The sequence below is a fragment of the Scardinius erythrophthalmus genome (assembly GCF_964197995.2).
Source record: "Scardinius erythrophthalmus genome assembly, chromosome: 22".
NCBI lineage: Eukaryota > Metazoa > Chordata > Actinopteri > Cypriniformes > Leuciscidae > Scardinius > Scardinius erythrophthalmus.
The window spans coordinates 28,358,108-28,385,835 of NC_138242.1; the positions used below are offsets into that span (position 1 = coordinate 28,358,108).

Genomic DNA, 27,728 nt, shown 5'->3' on the forward strand with positions numbered 1-27,728 from the left:
GGTCCGCATGTCATATGTGGGATTCTGTAGATATCTAACCAACATTCAGAAAATGTGTTTATTACAATAAATTTAAGTTTAAGATGGCTGGTATTACTCTGCCCAGAACGCAACCTAGTGTCGGGCCAGATCCGGCCCACATCCGGTACACGTGGATTCCACACGGCACGATGTTGCTGTCTGGATGGTTAACTAAATTACTATTTTGAAAAAAAATCAACAGAGGCTCAAGAACTTCATGGCAGTTTCACAACACCTTCATTCCAATCGCTTACCAGATTTAATAATATTTTAAAAGTACACACAAAGAAGTGTTCATATCATTTGAATGCAAACTGATATGGCTCAGTATCAAAGGGGAAGAGTCCAACTTTCTAACGACCCGGTAATTGCAGCTGAAAGCGATCCGGGAACGTCTTCAACTGGAAACATAACACTAAAATGTTCAGGATTCATATCCCAGTCTGAGTTTCCCTTACGGAGAAGTGTCCACTGTGTGTCAGGGTTAGTTCCTCTCATCCTACCTGTTCACTGTCTGGAAGGAGAGGATACGTCTCTGGAGTCTGTCAGCTCGTGTATTTGATCTTGGATATCTGTGGTGGGGCGGTTAAGGTGGAGGTGGTGGACACCACAGGGGCCAGGGTGGCGTTTCGGCTGCTCACGAACATGGGATCCAGACAAGCCACTTTGGCGGCGAAGAACGCGTGGATGCAGTGGAGAACCGCGAAGAGGTTGGAGAACTCCAGTTCCTGGAAGCATCAGGGGGGGAAATTAACATGAAGGTTTGCTGGAGAAAAGGAGGAAGCCTCAAGCAGAAATCAAATCAAACCTGGTGCATGAAAGTGCTTATACTTACAGCCGACAGGGGGGAAATAATCAAACAGGAAATTCATATCAACGCACTTTATTTTTATCTGCTTCCTTCAGCTAGTTCTTTTGCACTTGCAAGATTACGACGTTTCGAAAAGTTTTCTAAGAGTTGAGGTTACCGTAAAACCTGCTATACGAAAATGCTGAAGATTGAGAAACAATTTGTACTTTCATAAACAGAAGCCAATAGCAAAAACAAAAGCGAAGAGTAAACTTACCTTTGCTTCAATAAGTTTTGTGTCTTGATTCTGGAACAGGAATTTGATTTTACTCTTTCCATCATCTGATGATCCTTTAAGCTGAGAGAATTTATATCTCCACAGCACTGCCTGTAATGAAGGTTTAAATTATGCATATTAAAAACTTTTCTACTCAAAGTTTGATAAAGTTTTACTTAAATAACTTTTTTTAATTTTTCATACTGCCCATTAAGCTTTTCTTGTTTATTATTACAACTTTTTTGTTTATTTGACTGGATTTTTTTATTTAGCTTTTTCATCTTTCCCTCATGTTTTTCCAATGGATTTTTAGAATACTTTTTTTTTTTTATTAAAATAAAGTCTGTTGTGAACAAGACTTAAAGAGACTTCTAAAGTGCATTTTGAAGCTGCTATGTTTTTTTGTTTTTTGTTTTATTGAAAAATAAGAACTTACAGTCATAAAGATGTGAGTGTATGTGCATGACCTTATTAAAAAAACTAAATAGCAACACACAGCACCGTTCAAAAGTTTGGGGTCGGGACGATTTTCTAAAAGTTTTTGAACGTTTTTATGCTCACCAAGGCTGCATTTATGTGATTAAATTACAGTAAAAACAGTAATATTGTGAAATATTTTTACCATTTAAAAGAACTGTTTTCTATATGAACATATTGTAAAATGTAATTTATTCCTGCGATCAAAGCTGAATTTTCAGCATCATTACTCCAGTCTTCAGTGTCACATGATCCATCAGAAATCACTCTAATGTGATGACATAAACATTTCTTATTATTATATAGTGTGAAAACTTTTAAACAATAAAATTATTTTTTTTGAAACACAATGGCTTCAAATGTACATTTGAGGTGTGACCCACACGAAATTCTAAAACAAATATTGATGAAATATTGACGTCACAACAGAGTATCTCTATCATTAAAGTTAAAGACTAACTGGTAAGCAACATTTTCATTCATGAAGTGTTTATTCTGAACCTTGGTTGTATGAAAACATTACTTTAAATAACAGACTGGTGTTGCCTAAGAATACGCACACAGTGTGACAGCATCTTGACAGAGCGCTAATATTATCAACAACTACATCAGTAATAGGCAAATGTTAATGTATGTTTACCTAACATACAGTTGACAGCATGTTTCTATAAATGTTTAGTGTGATATAAATACATAGCGCATAGCAACAGAGAAGCTCTAACTAATGAGAACTTGATGTTAAATTAAATCACCAGTGATCAAGTGTTTTACTTAAAAGAACTGCAGACTTCAGGTTCCCCCTCTCTCACCTTTGACGCGGCATCGAAGCACACGAAGCCCATGCTGAAATCAACGGTGAGTCCCATGAGATGACTGTCCACGATGCAAGCGTATGTTTTACACTGAAACAGGAGATGCTTGGCATTGTTAATCAGACAGGAGGCAGACTGGCACACACAAACATCTCAATCTCGTAAATGTTTCATTAGGATGATAAGTGTCGTACATAATTATTTTGGGAGAAAAATAAACAAATTGTTATTTTTTTGGCACGAGGCACGGTTAGTTTGGTTTAGTGGGACAAATTGGCAGCGATTTTATTTGTGCCACCATGTTTTCCATGAATGTGAAATTGTCCTGCTATTGTCTTGCTAGAACATGGAATATAGATTCGCTTCAGTTCTACAGGACTATAAATGCCGTACTTGCATATTATGTAATGTATATGAAATATACATAATTGGATCCTATACTGTACATGGATCAGTGGGTGTTTCTTCAATATTTTTGTTATTCATATTTTTAGGAAGGATTTTCATATTTACGTGTGAAAGTTTGGATCAGGGACAAGGGCAAAACAACAAAATCTAAACGACATCTGACAAGTACTGTTAAAAATGTGTTTAAACGTGACCTTCAGAAAACAAAAAGGGAAAAGTTGAAATGTGTTTTGATAGAAAACAACAGCTAGGATATAAAAGTGCCAGTCGCTGTAGAAACACTCATTCAGCCAGGATTAGATTATATTAATGTCTGCAAACAAAACTGTTGAACAATGTGTTTCCTTCAAGTACTGATTAGCAAATCACACTTAATCTGTCTTTGGCAAGGCCTCAATCACTCAGAGTTTGCGTTGTTCAGATGGCAGCCAACATTGTCTGGCAGGTGCAGATTAATTGGCCTCGATCTGATCTCGGCTCTGTCTGTTTACCGTGCCAAGAAGATAGAGAAGTAACTTCACCACTGAAATTGCCCTTTAGTCTGTCTGACTAAAATGCAATTAAGTTTAGATTGCGCAACCTCGTGTTTGGAAGGTTCAGTACCTGTATTCGCTCCACTTCGAAGAACGTGGCCATCTGAAAGGCTTTCTCCCACAGAAGCAGCTCACATTCCAGCTCCACGCTGAAGAAGATGTCCTCTCCAGAGTCCGTCTGAACGCTGAAGCAGTGCTTTCGTTTGTCCACCAGCTCACTGTCCTAAAAAAAGGAATTTGGTTAGAATGGTGAAGCATAGATAACATGATACATTTTGACATGAAAGAGATTTCAAATAGTGAATATAAAATGCATGAATGTATAACCTAACCTATATAGGTTAGGTTATACATTCATGCGTTTTATATTCGCTATACAATAAAATATAAATATTAGCTGAAAAACTTAAACTAACGAAAATCAGAAATGTTGCCTATGCAATAGACTGAAACAAGTTTAAGTTCAAGCATTAAACTAAACCTACATTATAAACCTACATATAATTAGCAATAAAAAAAAAACTAGGCACACAAGAAGACAAAAAAATTAATTAAAATTACCATGAAAAAAAAACAATATAATTTTGACACAATTACAGATTAAATGAAAATGATGCCAAATAAAAATATTTTGTTCATAATTGTTATTTTTTTCTTCATACATTATGCCTTAATTCATTTCAAACTTTTTACTTGCAAAAAAAAAAAAAAACCTGTACATTTTAACAATTTTCACACATTAAAAACTGGAAAGTTGAAATATTTTAAATGTTTTAGACACTATAGTTAAGATCATTAAATATAGTTTAGATCATTATAGTTTTCAAAAATGTTATTCATATTTTAAATGTTTAAAATATATAGGTTAGGTTATAAAGTATTAAAGTTAAAATATTATTATAATATTAAGTATAATATTAAGTTATGATATTAAGTATTAAACTTTATAATATAAAGTTATAACATTCATTTAAAAAAGTGTGAGATCTAACAAATGTGCAATGCTGTAAAGGTAGTTTTTGTTTTGTTGAGTTTTCTATTTGTTCCTAAATAAAAGCATATACATATGTGATGTTAAATGCAAACAATAAGAATAACATTATGCTACTTTTTTAAGATATTCTGCTTATTTTTGAACTTTCACTAGCATGCAAAAATCTAATCAAAATAAGGAATTTGTAATATAATTAATTTATATATATATATATATATATATATATATATATATATATATAGTCCCTTGATTTCTTGTCATTGGTGTCAAATCTTGTATTTTGAAAATATAAAAATTTGACAAAATGTACATCCAAGGTTATTATTGTCACTAGTGGTGCTACCCTTTTCTATGGAAGCTTGTTTCCGCCACAAAATAAAACATTTTAAAAGATAATTGCGACTTTTTCTCTCACAATTGCGAGTTTTCGCAATTCTGACTATATTTCTCAGAATTGCAAGATATAAAGTCACAATTGCGTGTTATAAAGTCAGAATTGCGAGATATAAAGTCAGAATTGCGTGTTATAAAGTCAGAATTCTGACTTTTTTTCTCGCAATTGCGAGTTTATATTTTGCAATTCTGACATCTTTTCTCAGAATTGCGAGATATAAAGTCAGAATTGCGTGTTATAAAGTCAGAATTCTGACTTTTTTTCTCGCAATTGCGAGTTTATATTTTGCAATTCTGACATCTTTTCTCAGAATTGCGAGATATAAACTCACAATTGTGAGATATAAAGTCCAATTCCAATGGAAAAAAAGACGGACTTTTTATTTTATTTTTACCTCAGAATAGTTTATATCTCACAATTCTGACTTTATAACACGCAATTTCGACTTTATATAATGCAATTCTGACTTTATGTCGCAATTGCGACTTTATTTCTCAGAATTGCGACTTTATTTCTCAGAATTGCGACTTTATTTCTCACAATTCTGACGTCATATCTCGCAATTCTGAGAAAAAAAGTCACAATTCTGACTTGATATATCGCAATTCTGAGAAAAGAAGTCACAATTCTGACTTGATATATCGCAATTCTGAGAAAAGAAGTCACAATTGTGAGATAAAAAGTCGCAATTATTATTATTTATTTATTATTCAGTGGCGGAAACAAGCTTCCATACTTTTCTCATTTGTGAAATAAAAATAAATAATAGAAATAAAGAACAAAAGCCAAGTTGTGCTGGCACAGCTAGTTTGGTTTACTCTGTTCAAGGACTCTTATTTTAATTTTCATATCAGTCTGTGGTTCTTGTTTCCTTGGTTGTCATCGGCTGTGTCCGAAATGTCCAAAATTCATGAGACAGTTGTTAAATTTAACTGGTAATTTCGAACATGACATTTTTATCGTAAGCTTGGTGAACAGCATTGGAGATTCTGATGTTTCCCCATTCAAAAAATAGGAGGTATTTGCTTGACTGAAATAGCTGCCCGAGAGGCGTTTCAAAGATGGCCGCCAAGTGAAATGACTTGCCTTAAAGGGACTTTTTTATAACTCAATAAATAACCACAGAACAAGAACCTATAGGAGGATGGGACACTGATTTATCACCTATTAAATATCAGATACCTGCACAGTATTCATTTGTAAGGCCGGTGTCAGTTATAACTTGTACCTTCAGTATCTTGAACATGATCTCGTAGACGGTGAAGCTCTTCTCGGCTCTGGTCCAGTCCCAGGTGGTGACCTGGAGGAGTTTAGATTGCTGTCAGTCTCCAGAAATCACAGACAGTTCATTATTCAGCTCAGTCAGAGAACTCGCTGTGTCCCTAAAGGGATGATTCAAATGCTACATGAAATAAACAAAGTCCTGCTCGGCGATGAAGGAGTGAAACCCCCCTGAGATCTCGTGAAGGAGAGTGAGTCACGCTGAGCATCTGCAGTAACCTCTAATACCCAAAGGCCAGTGAAGATGGATCATGATGGAACAGAGAACTCACGAGTGTTTTCTTCAGACTCGAGTGGCTCAGAGCAGAGTTTCCAAATGTCAGAATACCAGTCAAAAACAGAGTGCTCGAGTCAACACACACACACACACACACACACACACACACACACACACACACACACATTCTTGTACATCTATCATTATGAGGACATTCATTGACACAATGCAATCTCTAGCCGCTTACCCTAACCTTACCCATCGCAACTAAGTGCCTAACCCGAACCCTGACCCTAAACCGACCCCTAATCTAATTATAACCTTATCCCTAAAACCAAGTCTTGACCCTCAAACAGGCCTTTAAAGGCTCTCAGAAAGTGAGGACCGGCCAACATGTCCTCACTTTACCCTCTTTGTCCTCACTCCAATGGTCTAAAACTCAAACTGGTCCTCACAAAGATAGTTGTACAAGTACACACACATGCGCACACACACACACACACACACACACACACACACACACACACACACACACACACACACACACACACACACACACACACACACACACACACACACACACACACTTCTGGTCTTACTGTGTATGATTCATCAGGGCATGCTATTTCTTGTTTGTCCAAGAAAACAATGTTTTCTAATAATAAAAAATAATATATATATTTTTTAAATGAATCAATTAATTTCAATAATTTAATAAATAAATGTAAAAGCAATTTACTAAAAAATAATGATAACAATAATAATACTGACCTTTCTACTTAATATATTTCTGGTGTTGAAGTTATGCATGATAAATGCTTTTTTTTAAAATAAAATAAATCTTTTTTTTTTAACAATTAACAATTTGGATAAATATAATTCATTTAATAAATAAATGTAATAATAAACCTTTTTTATTTCTTTTCGCATGTTTCTGATCTTGTTTATTCAACAATGTAACTGCCAATAAAATACAATTATGAAATGCCTTTCAGTTTCAGAAAGACTCTTACAATCTAGTGACATTTAGAGACACTTTTCACAATCCACTAAATTCCCAGTTGCTAATATCAAGTCAATTTTTCTGTCAAGTCATTTCTTCAGCTTGAATGTCCTGTTACTCAGAAATGTGTCAGATTATGAAAACAATAAGTTCTGAACACTGTTTATTTCATGCTGGAGGTCAACGAACATACAAAAGCATCTTAACCAAAATTAGCTTTGTGCACCTGAACTCTTTTCATGTCAAAAACGCTTTGAAATTGAACTTTCTACCCAAACCTTCCTCAAAGGCATCATGTCAAGTGTTTATTGCCCTGAGCGGAGAACGTCTGAACAAGCTGAAATAACCTGAGAGACTCTTTGTACAAACTGCTGAGGGTTGTAAGTTCTCTCCAATGTAATTTTGCATCTGCGTATCCCAAAATAGGTTTCCACGTCCAAACTTTTGATCTTCCTCCCACTCCACCTTCAAATTACGGTTTCTGGCAGATTGGATGAAGCTCTTTGATGTCTCGATCTCGTCAGGATAAATTAATTAAGTGGCAACATCTACAAGCAACAACCACAATTCCTCATTTCATCAGGACTGAACCATCTGATGTGAAACACAGGGGGAGTCCGAGAGTTAAAGTTATCAGTGTTATCTCCATATTTACCTTTAATGAGACACTTCTCAGATTATCATTCATGTTTTAGTCCAAATTATTTCCCAGAATTATGATGAAGGCGTTTAAATTAATTGCTGATTGTGTACGGAGATTTGGCTTTATTGAATGGAGGGGTTAGAGCTTCAGGTTAGCTGATTTAGCCTGCGGCTCAACAGAATAATGGATTTCATAAAGTCGATAATAACTGAAGCAGCAGCAAATAATGCGGACGCTAACTGCTCAAGAGTGAAAACGGGCAATTCTTTAAAAAAATAGTTCCTCTGAACTGTTCATCTGTCATTATGTACATCCTAATCCGAAAAATCATCCTAATTTCATCCCATGTTATTATTTGTATAATATTATTGCATTCATTCATATTTTAAAATAGTTTACTTTTTTCAGTTTTCATATTCATTTCAGTTTCAGTAATTTTGTGCTTCTCTCATTTGTATTAGTTTATATATAATATGTGTGATGCGATTAATCACAATCGATTTGACAGCACTAATATATATATATATATATATATATACAGCATTTCAATTGTAGTTTTAGTAATTTTAGTACTTCAAAACTTATTGTATTTAATTTTAAGGCAAAATTTCTAATTTCTGTTAAGTTTTTTATGTTTTTTTTTATGTTAATTTTATTTCAGCTTTATTGCAATTAACAAAAAACATTTTTAATAGTTTTAGTTAACAATAACAAGACTGATATGCTGTTCTTTTTTCTTTTTTTTTACTGGAAAATGAAAGGGGTATTTTAAAAAAAACTTTTCCCCATGCAACAAAAGTTCCCAGTGTTCAGTTTTGCTCAAAAAAGGACAAAAAGCTCCATAAAAGAAGCTTTTGTGCTATATTCAAAGTCATGTAATCATTTTGTGAGAATAAAACATGAAAATGTAGGACTAACGTTGCATCCGAAATCAAATTCGAGAAAAACATTTGGTGAAAAGTCCACGGATGACTGACTACTTCCGGTGAGATTCTGAAGTGTGCGTATGATGGACACTTTACTATCCCATGAGGCCATGGGAAAGGATTTAAAAATGGCAGTGAAGCGACACAATTTTGGATGCGCCGCAAGTCTTCCACAAAAACTAGTAGGAAATAATAACAGAATATGCATTTTTTTGGGTCAAGTATTCCTTTAACAATTCTTCAGTGTAATGAACTGCTAAAAACTGAACTCAGGAAAAGTTTCAACAAGAGTCTGATGTGCTTTCATCACTCTCACCATTTTTTTTCAGCCAATGTTGCCCCAAGTAGAACAAATATTGCGAGCATATGCTAAATATAAAATCATATAAAAGTCAGCGACTGAAACTGAAAGGCTCTTGATGCAGTAAATCATGCAGAAGAACTCACTGGAGGTGCGGAGAATTTGAAGAGAGACGAACCCCTCAAGGCAAGAAACTTTGGTGAGTACATTCGGTCCTGAACAGAATCTTGTTCTTTCTCATCTACCCAGCCCATATATACGATCTAAACGACAGAAAAACACAAAAAGAACGTGTCAAATAGGATACAGAAGAACTAAGAACGTTCCAAGTAATTAGTCTGCACAGAATTTACAGGAAGAAACTCCACATTTCTCCCCTTACATTCATCAAATCGAACATTCGTCAAATAATTAAGCCCAATTCAAAGCTTCAAGATCATTTAAAATGTCGCAACACTCCTGCATGAGAGGTCATGCACTAAAAGCAAACACTGTGACCAAGTATCTGTCAGTCTGTGTGATGCCACGTCGATTTGAGGAGCAGGACATCAGGGGATTGGGAGAATCTCGCTGCCCTGTGAACTCCACTCTTGGCTTTCTGCAGGGTACATGCGTCACAGCGCATGAAGAACAGTGGCTCTTGTCAGAAAACATCATCGTGGGGCTTCATTCAAGTGCGGTGATCACTTGAGCCACTCGCTCTTTCAGGGCTTTATCTGGATCTCTGCAGGCTTTCCGTCACTCTTTCAGGGTCCAATTCGCACCTTCTCATGCATTCAGATTCAGTTTCCTTACCTGCTGGTTCACTGGAAAGTTCCTGTTGATCTTCTTCACCTGCAGAACAATTATAAAGATTTCACAGATTAGATTTTTGGAAATGTGTTTAGGTAAAAATACATATTCAAATAAATAAATAAATAAGTTTATATATTATATAAAATGTATAGACCTTTAAAAATATCTTATATATTCACTGTAAAAAAATATGAGCAATGAGTTATGACAATATTTTTCTTTACATTGCTTTAACTAATTTTTCAACTTTTTTTATGTTATACAAGATTCAACTCATTTTTAAAGTTTAATGTAATTTAAGTTGAAATGACTTAAGTTGATTGTACTTAAAAATTTAAGGCAGAAACTTTTCTTTTTTTACAGTGTATAAATGTGTATTTAAAGATGATGTGTGCACTACAAGAATTAACAGATTATATAGTTAAAAATATATTTAAAGATATACTGAAATATATAAATTATATATATATACATACATACCTTTAAATATATTACATATATAAAGATGATGTGCGCACGACAAGAATTAACAGATTAAATTGTTAAAAATATATTTACATATCATAAAAAGATATAAAAATACTGAAATATATAAATAATAAATACATTTATTTATTTATATATACAGCTTTGAATATATTTTATATATTTATAATAATATATTTTAATATATAATAATATATATCAAATATATACTGAAATTATTAATTTATATTTATATTGAAATAAATATAAAAATATATAAATATATTTTAATTATTCTGTTTATTATCTATATACTTTTAAATATTAAAATTTCAAATATAAGTATAAATTGTTATACTTAGAATAAAAAAATATATAAAATACATATAAAGTATATAAATATATAAAGTATAATGCTTTATACTTAAATATATTTAAATGTGCACTAAGAGTCAACTATAAGCAGGCCTGTACATTTTTTGGGTATGAAAACTGTGGAAAAGCTGTGAGTTCATGGCAGTACTACCAGTTTGTTTCACCAATGGTAGACAAATTTAGTTTCACTAGTTCGCCTGCCCATTCAACCTCGAAGTTAATAGTAAACTAACTTGGCTTGCAGTCCTTGGAGGAGACTCGAACCCGAGGCTCGGCTTGAGCTGCGAGTTAACCGAACCTACGTTTTGAACTTCATTTATTAGATTTACAATGCAGATGCTTTTATCCACTTACAGATAAGGAACATTGCAAATTTACTGTCTCATAAGTCTACTTAGTGCACACTAAGCACTAAATATAAACGCACTTTAGGGATGAAAATAATCCACAAAACTAAACTGCATGACCCCTTTAATACAGAGGTTTTATGAATCCTTTTAAATCGAAGATCATACGTCACTCCCCTGCAACAACCTCTGCTTCTTGACTGCAAGGAGATTTTCTAGACATCTCAATCATAAATCATAACAAAAGGCCAAGGAAATACAGCAATCTGCTTCACAGATATAAAATAAAGCGCTTTGGTGATCACCGAATGACCTTTACCGTGTCTCAGCTCAATTATTCAAGTAGCCGATAAAAGAACACCATAAATCTTGTGTGTTTCAGACCAACCAAGGTACTAGTGCATCCAGAACCCAGGAGAGAGTCGCTGCTGCTGTGAAGCTTTATTCAACATTAACATTCTTACTAGCTTCATTACCCACGTAACCCCGGCCAGACACTGCTGCCTCGCAAATGACTCTAATAGTTCCATTTGAATGGGGAATGAGGCTTTATCTTCCTCGCAGAAAATGGACTGAAAGCTCATCCAGATGGTCCCTCTGCAGGATAATCCACAGTAAACGCTAAAACACATTGTTGTGAGGAGCAAACTGATCATCTTCTTTGAGAGGATGTTTTGACAAATGCTAAACACACTCAAAATAAATGAACGCAAGATGGAAAATGGAGGATTTTTGCACGGGGATGCTCAAAAGTGAGTGATCTGGGCCATGTGGCACACTCTGCGTTCCCTAGTAATTAAGAGTGAAATCCTTCATTGTGCGGGAAATGCCATTTTAAGGCCTTAATCTACTGCAATGAGGGGATTACAACATGACCTGCCTGGAGAAAATGAAAATTTATGACAAAAATTCACCGTCTTCCTGAATCACCTCCATCACTGAGCATAAATGTACTTTATCGTTGTGTGTTCAGTGGATTCAGGCACAAATTGGTTCGGTACACTCTCCTGCTTGCTCTCCAGAGACACTAAAGCATAATAAAAGCCCTGATGTACTTCAAGCGGAATAGAAGAACAAACTGTGTGTGTGTGACGTCACAAAATCTGGCCAAAATGAAGTTAATTTTATGTTCGTTTCACTTGCCAAAGTGAATCTTCCAGAAAGTTAGCTCTTGCTGGTAAACACCTTTGAAGTACCATTGGTCGGTGACGATGATGTAATAGGTAGGCGGGGCTCTGAGGCTCCGCCTTCTTTGAGGTGGAAAGCTTATTCAGTTAATTTCTTCTGTTTAGCTCCTAGAGGTCGGACGTCCGCGAGTAAAAAACATGAACACACCTTGCAGAGCTGCTTCATAGTAGAAAATGAAGTTGTATTTCTAATTGAAAGCGACACTGACACAAAGATCATCCGGTTCAAACAAACCATAATACCTTGTGTTTAAGGTAGGGCTGTCAAAAATAATGCCGCCATTACTGTAATATTTTCTGCTTAAAACACAGAATTTATTTACAGAAAAATGTACCATTAGTTTAAATTTTTAAATCAATTGTCAGCACTAGATCATGGTGGTATTTATCAAAGAAGGTCTAGAGATACACTAGTGGAAAGAGGAAAGGAAACGAGGGGAACAGAATCAAGAAGTGTGGCGAGCCAGATTCAAACTCACACCGCCCGTGTGAGCGCCATGACTCAACACATTAAACCAGGGCTCCAATGTTGCTAATGAAAGCCTTTAAAATGTTCTTATATCGTGCAAAAAGACACAAAAGCAAAAGAACATTTATATTCAATTCATAACTAAATTGATAAAGGGTAATCTTTGGATATAATATAAATATACTGTATATATACTGTAAATACACACACACACACACTGATTTTCAAAAGTTTTGGGTCAGTAAGAATGTTTATTAATACTTTTATTCAGCAAAGATGATATCATATGAATATTTCATATAAATGTTTTTTATTTTGAACTTTCTATTCATCAAAGAATCCTTAAAAAAAAAAGAAAAAAATGATTTCTGAAGGATCATGTGACACTGAAGACTGGAGTAATGATGCTGAAAATTCAGCTTTGATCACAGGAATAAATTCCATTTTAAAAACTTAGAAAACTCAGAAAACAGTTCTTATGAATGGCAATAATATTTCACAATATTACTGTTATTCTTGATGTTATTCTTGATTGACCCCAAACTTTTGAACGGTAAGATTAAACATTATCAACTTTTCTGAAACTTTTCATTGATTTCTAGGATGAAAAGATTTTTACTTTGATTTCAGTGTTTTGGATATACACTATTCACTGGTCACTCACATTATGAGACACAAGGGAAACTAGCATTTGCAGTTACAATCTAAGCAATCACTGTTTGTATAAGAATTGACTTTTTGGGCCACACTTTTCCCATGCTGCGGTGTACTCACGTTGTGCTTGGTGAGGGCAGAAGTGTTAGTAGCTAGTGCTTGCAGCCAGTCGGTGCATTCGTCAGTACTGGGGCACTGAATGACCCCGCTGCACACCCCGTCCACAGCAACCACTTGAAACGCATTTTGTCTGAAGGAATAAAAAATACGCACACTCAAGAGACATTCCACAGAATGCAAAAATAGCTAACTAATATCTAATTCTTCTTTTTCAATTTGTTTAATTGAATGCAATTTTAAAAACGGACTGATTTGATTCAATCCAATTTAAGAGTTTTCAATTACGTCCCACTTGATGTGCAAAAAGGTCTTATTTCAAATAGCTTAACCTCATCAAAGTTTGCATTTGATATTAAAGGTCTAATGCGGTTCATTTGGGAATGGCTGTGAATTAATATAGCCCTAAAAAAATAATCAGGGAAAATCCTGTGCGACTAGAATCCAAACTGAATTACTAGATGAAAGAAAGAGCTAAATACATCACATCAGGCACCGTAACTCCACAAACCACTGTAACTACTGTTAAAGCCAGAGACAAAGTATAAGCAAACAATACACAGATTTCTTGTGCGGTTCTCAGCTCACCTGCAAATGTCAGTACCTGGGACGTACTGGGACAGACGCGCGTGCAATAGAGGGATGAGACGAAGATCCACCCATCTCTTCTCCCAGCGCAACCCCGGAGACATCGGCCAAGACGAGCAAGACAATGTGTCCTGCCACAGATCAGATACTCAGATAAATAATAATAATATTAATAATAATTTAGTGAAATGGCAATACTAATATTTATGGCAGTCTTAATTTCTTTGCTTTCAAACATTAAACTACAAGGCTTTTAGTTGGAAAACCGTAGGAAGACCTTAAAGCTTCTCTTTGCTGACAAAATATTTATAAAACGATTCACAAATTCACAATCTTGACCCAAACTCAGATAGATAGACAGATAGACAGATGGATGGCTGGATGGATGGGTGGATAGGTGGATGAATGGATGGATGGATGGATAGGTGGATGGATAGGTGGATGAATGGATGGATAAGTGGATGGATGGATGGATAGGTGGATGGATGGATGGATGGATGGATGAATGGATGGATAGGTGGATGGATGGATGGATGGATGGATAGGTGGATGGATAGGTGGATGGATGGATGGATGGATGGATGGATGGATGGATGGATGGATGGATGGATGGATAGGTGGATGGATGGATAGATAGGTGGATGGATGGATGGATGGGTGGATAGGTGGATAGGTGGATGAATGGATGGATGGATGGATGGATGGATAGGTGGATGAATGGATGGATGGATGGGTGGATGGATGGGTGGATAGGTGGATGAATGGATGGATAGGTGGATGGGTGGGTGGATAGGTGGATGGATGGATAGGTGGATGGATGGATGGATGGATGGATGGATGGATGGATGGATGGATGGATGGATGGATGGATGGGTGGATGGATGGATGGGTGGATGGATGGATGGATGGATGGATGGATGGATGGGTGGATGGATGGGTGGATGGATGGATGGATGGATGGATGGATGGATGGATGATATAAAATGACAAATATTTATGCCTATCTTAATCCCTTTGCTTTCAAACATTAACCTATAAGGGTTTTATTGTAGTGTAATTGTATGAAGATATTAAAGTGCCTCTTTTGTTGATAATCAATTCACAAATGCACATTATCAGACTTGACCCAAACTCAGACAGACAGTCAGATGAGTGTTTTTAGATGTTCACCGTGTTGTTGGGATGGTAGTTCAGATGCAGGCCACTGTCACACAACGGAGACGAGGTTCCACTGCTCTGGTCACTTGGTATACCTGAAAAAAGAAAATAAACAGGTTATAAAACAACGTTATTTCATTGTAAATTTTACTTTGAAGACTTTGACACGTGTAAGTTCTGTATTAACCGGTGAATGCTGCGTGTCCATACACAGACGTACATGAGCAGTCTTCACACAGCGGCAGTTTCAGAAACGCAGGCGTTCTCTTCAGGAAAGACACAGTCAGAGTCACTTCCTCACCTGCGTTTCGCAGAACCTGCACCTGAGGATGGAAAACACACTTGCTTATTCTTTCATTAGAATGCACGTGTCACTCATTGCATTATTATTTGCCAAGCTTTTAAAGGGCGAGTCGAAAATACACACACACTTCTGTTAAAAGATGCATAGTGCTACAGTATACATGTGACCCTGGACCACAAAACCAGTCATATGGGTCAATATTGTTTAAATTGAGATGTATACATCATCTGAAATCTGAATAAATAAGCTTTCCATTGATGTATGGTTTGTTAGGATAGGACAATATTTGGCCGAGATACAACTATTAGAAAATCTGGAATCTGAGGGTGCAAAAAAATCCAAACATTGAGAAAATCGCCTTTAAAGTTGTCCATTTATGTCGCGATTGTGCTGCATGCAAATGTTTTATATATTTATGGTAGGAAATTTACAAAATATCTTCAAGGAACTTGATCTTTACTTAATATCCTAATGATTTTTGGCATAAAAGAAAAATGTATAATTTTGACCCATACACTGCATTGTTGGCTATTGCCACAAATATACCCGTGCAACATGTGACTGGTTTTGTGATCCAGGGTCACATATTACAAATCCTTTCTTTGCCATCTGAAATTAATTATTATGCAAAAAAGATGAAACATACCACTTCTTCATGGCGATAACTCCTCACATTAATGCCGTTTATCTAATGACAATACAAGTAAAAGAGTGATGAAGAGCGAGTTATGATCCAGATATACGTTAGCGTTTTAAAGTTTGGGTCAGTAAGATTTTACTTAAAAAGTCTATTATGCTTATCAAAGCTGCATTTATTTGATCAAAAATACAGGAAATAAAATATAAAATTGTTAAATATTATTACATTTTAAAATAACTGTTTTCTATTTTAATATATTTAAAAATGTAATTTATTCATGTGATACAAAGCTGAAGTTTCAGCATCATTACTCCAGTCTTCAGTGTCACATGATCCTACAGAAATCATTCTAATATGATGATTGCTGCTCAAGAAACATTTCTGATTATTATCAATGATGAAAACAGTTGTGCTCCTTCACATTTGTTGTGGAAACCGTGATAAATTTTTTGATGAATAGATCCCAAACATTTGAACAGAAGTGATTTTTAATAAATGAAAATTTCTTATTGCTTTATTTGTTTGACCAAGGACTTATTATTAATTTTAATTTTAAGGGTAGTCTATGTAAAAATAAATCCCTGCAAGCATATTCTGATAATTGTTAAGAAAATACTACGGCCATTATGAAGAATTCCCACATTTAAATCAGGGCCTTCATGTTCAAAAAAATACATACATAATTCAAACCGAATATATAATTGAAATAACATTGCTATGAAACGACAACTCCAATTTCCATCAAAAAGAAAGATGCTCTCTAAACATCCGCTGGCTGAAATTCAGTGAATCACATTAAGACATTGCGAGAGTTTTAAAGGGTCCTTAACATCGAAAGCATCTTAATCTTACGAACACATTTGTGTATTTGTGCATACCTGGAGAATTCCATCCCCGATAAACAGAAGTCCGGAAAGTTCAGCTGCAAACCAAACGTATAAACCAATAAACAACTTGTTCTTTTCAAATACTAAAGGAGAAGAGTTAATAAACAGCTTACCCTTCTGTTCTTTTGATATTTTAGATATCACAACAGGGATCTTGTGTTCAGCACCACCCTATGAAAAAATCATAACACAAAAACTGTCAAAGTCTGTGAGTGAAAAAACTGTGAGTGAAAGCTGTGAGAATCTGCGCAATCACCTTGATGCTCAATCCAAACCCTCCGATTGTCTGCCGACGGATCGTCACTGTTCTTTCCTGTACAGAATCAAAAGAAACTCGTCACTTTCATGCCACCCCGTGTCTGTATGTTGATGAAGAAAGGTAGTTTACCTTTCATTTCAATTTGGACCATGAAACTGAGAAGGCACTTAATTATTTTTAACTGACTCCTTTTCATGTTGATTTCCCGAGGGGAAAACGGCACCATGCCAACAATGCCAGTAACTTAATTAAAGGGCAGTGAATACAACATGATCTGTCTGTTTCAAGCAGTGTAAAACCGGCTGTCTACTGCAGTGACAATGAGACGCAGCACACAATGCTCAAAAGATTCTGCTGCAAATGCCTGGGAAAATTGCATTCTACTTCAGATGAGTGAGTTAAAACGAATGAGAAAACGTTAATTCAAAAAAGCAAATTCCTACATGTGTGATGAAACATTCCAGAGCTGAATAATGACTGTCTCAAAAAGGCAAAGTTTTTCCTTTTCATGCTGCAAGATATTGTGATATCTATCTGTCTGTCTGTCTGTCTGTCTGTCTGTCTGTCTGTCTGTCCGTCCGTCCGTCCGTCCGTCCGTCCGTCCGTCCGTCCGTCCGTCCGTCCGTCCGTCCGTCCGTCCGTCCGTCCGTCCGTCCGTCCGTCCGTCCGTCCGTCTCTCTGTCTGTCTGTCTGTCTGTCTGTCTGTCTGTCTGTCTGTCTGTCTGTCTGTCTGTCTGTCTGTCTGTCTGTCCGTCCGTCCGTCCGTCCGTCCGTCCGTCCGTCCGTCCATCTCTCTATCTATCTCTCTATCTCTCTATCTCTCTATCTATCTATCTGTCTGTCTGTCTGTCTGTCTGTCTGTCTGTCCGTCCGTCCGTCCGTCCGTCCGTCCGTCCGTCCATCTCTCTATCTCTCTATCTATCTATCTATCTATCTATCTATCTATCTATCTATCTATCTATCTATCTATCTATCTATCTATCTATCTATCTATCTATCTATCCAAATTCTACATATATATCTGTACACAAACATATTGTGTATTCTTCATATTCTAAAATATTTTTTATATTATTTCTATTTTATTTGTAATAATATGCAATAATATACATTTGTATTCATGAATTTGCTTACAGTAATAAATCAAATGTTAATGAAAGACCGTTTTTATGTGGAATTTTTATGTAGTCATAATCTAAAACCTTGCTTATGTATTAGTCAGGTGTTTTAGCCAATTTAAATTCCAATTTAAATTATTTTTGACTTGAATAAAAACCAGTTAAGGACGTGTTATAACATTAAGAACATTCTGAGGGTTTCTAACGAAACACTTTCTTACAGTGTCCCTGACATGTAAACGACAACAGAATGTGTTGAACAGCTGTTTCGCGTCACAGCTTTTATCATATCTTGTGTGCATCTGGTTTACAGTGTGGATAGTTGAACTCACACTCGAGTAGAACGGTTCTCCAGACACACAGATGACGTCTTGCTCTTGAATGGTGAGAATATCTTTGGCCAGGTGCAGACGGATATTGAAAGGCTCCTCGCTACCATCTTGAAGCAAATAAATCCCAGTCTTTGTCTGAAACAGTCAAAGTCACACAAACATCTGTAATCCTCACTTGACAACATCAAGTTAATTAGCCATGAAATTGATCGCATGATAAATAGTGAGGGCTGCTGTTTACAGAGTCACTTTTTGCCAGAGATACAACTGAAAACTCAGAGTCACACTGCTGAATATCAGGGAGAAAAATCATTGCTAGACCATCTGGACTTGGTTATTCATTTGTTGAAGATGTTTTGCCTCTCATCCAAGTGGCTTCATCAGTTATCTGATGGAGGATTGAACATCCTCTTCACACCACACAATGTCATAATGGCTGATGAAGCTTTTTGAATATGTGACAAAATATCTCCAACAAATGGATAATGAAGTCCAGATGCTCTTGAATACATTGTAACTTGACAGACTGCCTGTCAGAGGCTTAAATGCAGCTTATCGGGTCCATATTTATTTAACACGTGGCCTTTACTTCTGTAGATAAATGCTTGAGAAAAATTACATAAGAGTCCTGCAGCTACAGTATAAGGCCATCTAAGCCCTTTTAACTTCAAACTGCCTTGCAAGATGCAATTTTGAGCAATGAAACGTTCTTGCCCTACAGTAACCATTTAAAGAAAACAGAGCAAGCTTAAATGGCACCACTTTAACAGTTTTTAAATTACTCTTCATTAATGGGGTGTTTCCTCAAGTATTCCCTTTTACCCAGCCGCCCAATCACAGTGGAGGAGGGGCGGGACAAAGAAATACCGCACTGACCAACCAACACATTCTGCTTGTCCAATGACAACAAGCAAAACAAAAAAAACATTTAAAACAAGAGCCAGAGCAAATACTTGATATTTAGAAACGGATATTCCACAGCAAGATGTTTTCAGCTGGCAAAAAATATTTGGTTGACAAGAAGGTAACACTTACCTAAAGCCTTTTTATATAATTCATTATAAAAGTATTTTTAATGCGTTTATAATGCCTTGTAATGCACCTTGTAATGCATTGTATGATCTCATGAATAGTTGTAACCACCATTATAATACATAATACATAAATACTTATCTATTCATTTTACACATTTAGAAAGTATAATGCATTAAAACACATGACAAACAACCAATTTCATATGTAACAAGGAATCTGCTAATATTATAATGCATTTTTAACTTTGGCTACAATTATTTATGAAAAGATATAATGCATTATGACGTGCATTATTAATACCTTTATAATGCATTACACATAAAGGCTTAAAGTAAAATGTTGCTACCAATTATCTCTTTTCACACTTTCAATTGTTAATTCGTCCACTACTGCATATATACATGAACATGGGAATAGTGATAATTACATTTTCAGCATTTTTGACATAATCAAATGTCTTGTTTCACAGCTCTATGTATCCTATAAATACACACAATTAAAATATATTTTCACACTTTCTGCATAATTCTGCCAAAACTACAGCTTGATTAAAAATGATGCATAAAAATGTTCTGCTCACAAGTGTTATTTACCTCGTTTTTTCTTTTGTTTTCTTCACACATCATGTTTCGTATTAAAAACCTGTTAGTTTTCATTCAAAAAAATAAACCCCAGAGACATAAAAGCACCCATAGCTGCAGGGACACCCACACTCAATTATTACTGTAACATCATTTTCTTAAGTGCCTCAAGTGCCTTTTGTACATCTACTTCATGGTGTCCAGTAATAGTTTCACTGCTAAATCAGTCTCCCTTTATGTAATGAGCCAGAGAAAGCAGGCGGAAGCGAGGATCTAAACGCAAGGTTTTAATGAAATAAACATAGAACAAATAATAAAGAACTTCAGGGGAAAAGAAACAAAACCACGAGCATGACAAGACTAGAAGCAACCCTTACATGTACAACAACTGACAAAGTAACACGTGAAACACAGGGGCTATAAATACACAGGGACAAACAAGCTAAACAAGATAACAAGGGGGTGTGGTTAATTGGAAACACCTGGGGAGACTAATCAATATGAAAAACTACAAAGGACTACAAAACATGGCACAGAACAGGAAATAACAAAAGGGCACACAAGACAAGGGAAACACAGGACAGGAATCATGACATAGCCCCCCACTTAAGGAGCGGATTCCAGACGCTCCTCAGGAAATATTTCAGGAGGGTGGTGGAGCGGAGGTGGAACTGAGGGGCGGGATGGAGGGCCAGGCCCGTGGAGTGGAAGAGGGCCTGGAGACTGCAGTAGTATGGGAGGCCAGGGCGGAGCAGACAGTGCAGGCGACCAGGGCGGAGACGACCCTTCAGGTGGAGAAGACCCTTCGGGCGGCCAGGGCGGAGACGACCCTTCAGGCGGCCGGGCCGGAGACGACCCCTCAGGTGGAGAAGACCCTTCGGGCGGCCAGGGCGGAGACGACCCTTCGGGCGGCCAGGGCGGAGACGACCCTTCGGGCGGCCAGGGCGGAGACGACCCTTCGGGCGGCCAGGGCGGAGACGACCCTTCGGGCGGCCAGGGCGGAGACGACCCTTCGGGCGGCCAGGGCGGAGACGACCCTTCGGGCGGCCAGGGCGGAGACGACCCTTCGGGCGGCCAGGGCGGAACAGGAGACCACCCCTCTGGCGGTCCTGGCGGATCAGACTGGTCCGGAGGTGTATTGCCCCCCCCCCAAAATTTTCTTGGGGAGGCTCCCCGGTAAAGAGTCCTGGACCAGCGATGAAGAGGGCTTTGAGCTGGGCAGGACCAGTGGCGAAGAGGGCTTTGAGCTGGGCAGGACCAGCGATGAAGAGGGCTTTGAGCTGGGCAGGACCAGTGGCGAAGAGGGCTTTGAGCTGGGCAGGACCAGCGATGAAGAGGGCTTTGAGCTGGGCAGGACCAGTGGCGAAGAGGGCTTTGAGCTGGGCAGGACCAGCGATGAAGAGGGCTTTGAGCTGGGCAGGACCAGTGGCGAAAAGGGCTTTGAGCTGGGCAGGACCAGCGGCGAAGAGGGCTCTGAGCTGGGCAGGACCAGCGGCGAAGAGGGCTCCGAGCCGGGCAGGACCAGCGGCGAAGGAGACTCTGAGCTGGGCAGGACCAGCGGCGAAGGAGATCTTGAGCTGGGCAGGACCAGCGGCGAAGGAGACTCTGAACTGGGCAGGACCAGCGGCGAAGGAGACTCTGGGCTGGCGTGAAGTGCAGGCTCGGCTAGACTGGCGTGAAACTCTGGATCGGCAGAAGTGACGTGAGCAGTCTCTAGATTAGCAGAAGCGACATGAACAATCTCTGGATCAGCAGAAGCGATGTGAACAGTCTCTAGATCAGCAGAAGCGATGTGAACAGTCTCTAGATCAGCAGAAGCGACGTGAACAGTCTCTGGATCAGCAGAAGCGATGTGAACAGTCTCTGGATCAGCAGAAGCGATGTGAACAGTCTCTAGATCAGCAGAAGCGATGTGAACAGTCTCTAGATCAGCAGAAGCGACGTGAACAGTCTCTGGATCAGCAGAAGCGACGTGAACAGTCTCTGGATCAGCAGAAGCGATGTGAACAGTCTCTAGATCAGCAGAAGCGACGTGAACAGTCTCTGGATCAGCAGAAGCGACGTGAACAGTCTCTGGATCAGCAGAAGCGATGTGAACAGTCTCTAGATCAGCAGAAGCGACGTGAACAGTCTCTGGATCAGCAGAAGCGACGTGAACAGTCTCTGGATCAGCAGAAGCGACGTGAACAGTCTCTGGATCAGCAGAAGCGACGTGAACAGTCTCTGGATCAGCAGAAGCGACGTGAACGGTCTCTGGATCAGCAGAAGCGACGTGAGTCTCTGGATCAGCAGAAGCGACGTGAACAGTCTCTGGATCAGCAGAAGCGACGTGAAGTGCAGGCTTGGCTGGTATGGCATGATGTGCTGTCTTATTTTCCATCATGGAATGTTGATTCTGTCTCCGTGGTTGGTTATGTAATGAGCCAGAGAAAGCAGGCGGAAGCGAGGATCTAAACGCAAGGTTTTAATGAAATAAACATAGAACAAATAATAAAGAACTTCAGGGGAAAAGAAACAAAACCACGAGCATGACAAGACTAGAAGCAACCCTTACATGTACAACAACTGACAAAGTAACACGTGAAACACAGGGGCTATAAATACACAGGGACAAACAAGCTAAACAAGATAACAAGGGGGTGTGGTTAATTGGAAACACCTGGGGAGACTAATCAATATGAAAAACTACAAAGGACTACAAAACATGGCACAGAACAGGAAATAACAAAAGGGCACACAAGACAAGGGAAACACAGGACAGGAATCATGACACTTTACGTGTATTATTTTTAACATCCTGTCATACCTGATAAATGGAAAAATTCAAATCAAATTATTATTTAGTTAAGCCTCATTCAGACTGTCCAAATCTGATTTTGGTGCAATCCGATCAGATTTAGCAAGTGTGAACAGCAATACGTTTGAGATACATTCATATGTGGTTTGAAATCCTATTCAAATCACATTTCTGGAAATCTGTTTCAGTCTGACCGCTCTGATCGGATTTCGTGATCGTGAATGTAGCCTTAGTATTCTAGTTGGTCTATTAGAGGCATGTAAATATATTTTATCCTATATAAAATGATCTAATCAGCATAAATTCAGAATGAACCCACAGCATATAAGTGAAAAGAAACTGTGTTATTCAAGAATCTTTGTCAATGCATATTTAATAATTCCATAATGAAATACGAAGCACCAACACCATAGTGTTTTCATTATTATTATTTAAACTCTCTGCTTTAAAATGTTGTATGTCTGTATATTTTGGCCTTTCCACTTGTCAGCACTGTAAAAAACAAAACAAAAACAAAAACCAACATCCTCAGGCCCCAGTTGTGTTGTAAGACTCGTTCCTATGATGACCAAATTGATTGGTAAGCAGTTACTCATAAAAAAAAGAATTTTCTGTTGACTCTGGCATCCACATCATTGCGATTTCTTGCAAAGTCAGGTCAAACACTTTAAACCAGAATGAAATTTATTCCATAACTTCAGTTGCTAGGACACATGCTTGATTCTGTTGCCATGGCGATCAAGTGTCAGCCATTTTTAGTGTACCCTTGAGATTTGCAGTCAAAACATGCTCAGACATTGACTTTGACCATTCCAGAGGTAAAAAATACTGTAGTTAGTCAAGTAAGATTGCTAGGGATGCATTCATTCACACAGTTAACAAGAAACACTGCCAATATGATTCTCATATTGATGCTTTAGCAAAGTTAAAACACCCACAAGCTCTACAATACAACTGTACCAGATTCCTAAACCTGTGTTAATAAATGGAGATCATCACTAGAGCTGCATGATTCAGGATAAATTGAGAATTACGTTTTTTTGTTTCAAATAGAGAACAGAAAAACTAAACAAAATAACATGTAATTTACTAGAGGTTCTGACAAAATGTTTTTTTAAAATGTTTAATTAATTAATCTGAATGAATTATATTAAATGAATGATTCTATGACTCACTCATAATGGGTCTCATTCATGAAACACGAGCAGAACGAATTTTTGTGTAAATCGTGTGTAAAGTGGTTCTGGCGTAAATTTTCGGATTCATTAAAATGTTCGTATTTTCCAAATGTTAGTTGGTACGAAAGAAATCTACACCTGCTCCCAGCCACGCGTAAATAGTGTGTTTAACATCCGAACGTTTTGCTCATTAATAAGGCTGCGTTTTAATTCACCTTAATCGGGTTTATTTGACGGGGGTTACATGTCGAACCATTTTCTTTTCACTTCTGGGACTGCTCGATTAACAGATGAAACTCCATTAACTGCATCTGTAATATGCTGCCAAGCTTCCTTTTTTTAGGACCTGATACGCCACTATGTACGCTTGAAAATAAAATGTGGCGTTTTGAATGAACTTCTGATAATAAAACTTCAATTTTTGCATCTGAGAAATTTCTCTTTTTCATTCGCTTTTGAGAAGACATGTTGAAATCCTTCGTTTGGTGTCATAATATGATGCCCATATATAGTTGTCAGTCGGATTTAATGGGCGGGATTAATGGTAATTGAGAATGAGCGTGCACGCGCGTCCCATTTACGACTGATTGGAATTCATTAACACACACACACATTTCACCATCACATCTGACGTTTACGACGTATTTGTGAATCAGGAGAAGTTTTCGGGAAGGTCTCTTTACGCGCAAATCACTCACATATTTACTCGTATATTTACAAATGTTTCATGAATGAGACCCAATGACTTCATTTGTTTCATTGGCCCTGTCCCAAATGGCACACTTCATATGCACTTCCGGTCTTGTGGACTAACGTCCGTTAAGTCCATGAGACTGTAGGGTGTCCCATTTGTCATTTTAGGTTTCAGAAGGGTGCTCACGAGCACACCCTTTGCGGTCTGCGCCCTCGATGCGCACTTTTGCCGAGCCCGCACTGATGTGAGCTCCGCAGCAGACTTCTTCCCGACAGTCAAATCGGCGTTACGTCACGAAAGTGCAGACTCGTAGGAAGACAGCGAGTGCTTAGGATGCGATCTGGGACAGGGCCATTATTTCATTACAGCATGAATCAGCGTTTCTGAATGAATCTCTTGAATTAATGATTCAATGACTCACTCATACATACTTAATAGTTTCATTACTGGATGAATCAGCGTTTCTGAACGAATCTCTTGAATGAATTATTCAATGACTCACTTATACATACTTAATAGTTTCATTACTGGATGAATCAGCGTTTCTGAATTAACCTCTTGAATGATTGATTCAACGACCCATTCATTAACATTTCATTACTGGATGAATCAGCATTACTGAATGAATCTCTTGAATGAATGATTCAATGCCCCACTCATTAACATTTCATTACAGGATGAATCAGCGTTTCTGAATGAACCTCTTGAATGAATGTTTCAATGACAAATACATTTTTTAACAGTCACTTGTCGCCACCTACTGGTGTAATTATGAGATTGATACAATCTTTATTTGAAGCATCCATGTTATTTTATAAATGTAATTTAGTGTATTTTGATCGCTACTGTAGACATCAGTGTTTATATCCGAACTATAAACATTTATCCCAGTACTTCTGTGATAATATGAATATTTGTGACACAGAAATAGCGATACTGTGTGGTTGAAAAGACTGTTTTAAAAGCGGTTTCATATCAGTACATGATAACTGCTATCTCTGGATTAGTGGCAGCGCAAAAGCAAATCTGAATGTTCTGCTGTGATTTTGTCAAATGTTTAATAGACACAAGTGTTAGAATCAAGATCGCAATCTTTTATTGATTAATCATACAGCTCTAAAAATTTCAGCAATTTTTTTCTGACCACAAAGTGTTGAATCTTGTCTTGTATACATCACGTTTAAAAAAGCACAGCAGTGTTTGTAAATAGATAGAAACACCTCAGTCTATATACACAAGACTTATCTTCCTCTGAGCGCTCATTAATCTTCCACACATAAGCGCTCTGCCGTGTCCCCATTTCTGAGCCCGAAAGCTATTAAATTTGTGCTCTCTGCATTCATAGTAGTCCTGTATCCCACCCCAAACTGCATCACTATAATGCAGGACACATCGAATGTCATGTATTTGAACATACTGAGAAGAACATCCAGATTAGTGGACGATCAATATTTCTCATTAGCTGATAGACATTGATATATAGGAAATAAAGTACAGTCAGTCGGTCATTATCACAAATTAAATCCCAACAGGGGGATTAAGACCACTAAATAAATAAATAAATAGATGGAAATGAAATATTGATTTGATTTGACTTTGTTTTATAATCTTGCCTGTAAATGATATTAAAGCTTCTGTTAAGAAGAAATTGTCCAGGACAAATGTATGAAATAATCTGCCAAGCAACAAGTAATATTAAGTTATCTGAGGTCATTTTCACTATAATCCATAACTGAGATGCAAGATTGTTGGTTGAATTTCTAGAAACAAGAGTATGAGTTCGCAGTTTTGAAAGGTCCTCCCTCGAAATTAGTTAATAGTTTTACTAAGTAAAGTTTTACTAAAAACAAAATTAACTTATGATAATCTCAAATGGGCAAATATTGATAAATCGGTTAATCATTCATCTAAATCTTCAAATAATGTTATCTATACCTAGATTATTTTTGTGTGGCTTTTTACTTTCTGTAACTGCTCATGGTTACACTTTATTTCAATGGTCCACTTTAGACGTTCTACAAACTATAACTAACTTTGCACCCACATGTCAACTAACTCTCATTAGAGTATTAGTAGACTGCAGAAGATTAGGGTTCGTGTTGGTAGAATAAGTTGACATGTAGTTGCAAAGTTACTTTTAGTCAGTAGAATGTCTGTTGTTCATCAAAGTAAAATTATTAGCAGATATTAAGCAGACAGTCTACTAATACTCTATATGACTGCTAGTTAACATGTAGGTGCAAAGTTGCTTAGTAGAATGTCTAAAGTGGACCATCGAGACCCAGCTCATAATCCTCCTTACAATCTTCACAATAAGTCATTATTGTCTTTGGAAAATGAACAGTATTTCAGAGTATGAAACTGTAAATCTGTTGTCTGTTAAATAACTGTTTCCTACAGTCTGCAGACAGGGGAATTAAAGCACATCTAACATCTTTATTCCCCAGTGGAAAGTCAACAAATCCATTTATTTGATCGTCGTGCTCCTGCCTGCCTCGACGACTTCACCAAACATTTATTTGGATAGAGTTTTGTTCAACAAATAACGCTGAAAAAGATCTCTTACGAGATGTATGAGCATATTATCTACTTCATCTGAAATAAAAAAATTTTTTAAAACAGTGGCATATAAAGCAATACCCACCTCTTCATTTGAAGTCTTGAAATCCAT

The 27,728-nt window shown here is 37.2% G+C and overlaps 1 protein-coding gene across 1 annotated transcript; it reads right to left on the reverse strand.

The window, feature by feature from the left end:
- sntg1 (syntrophin, gamma 1) lies at nucleotides 1-27,728 on the reverse strand (the record flags this gene model as incomplete). The annotated part of the gene is made up of 17 exons (XM_081352629.1): nucleotides 1-749; nucleotides 1,089-1,199; nucleotides 2,375-2,467; nucleotides 3,389-3,541; nucleotides 5,935-6,006; nucleotides 9,224-9,340; nucleotides 9,873-9,911; nucleotides 13,490-13,619; nucleotides 14,075-14,205; nucleotides 15,245-15,327; nucleotides 15,453-15,555; nucleotides 16,183-16,224; nucleotides 17,055-17,098; nucleotides 17,177-17,234; nucleotides 17,320-17,376; nucleotides 18,773-18,907; nucleotides 27,702-27,728. The coding sequence occupies 17 exons, from the start codon at nucleotides 27,726-27,728 to the stop codon at nucleotides 567-569; spliced, it is 1,578 nt and encodes a 525-aa protein (XP_081208755.1). The 3' UTR covers nucleotides 1-566.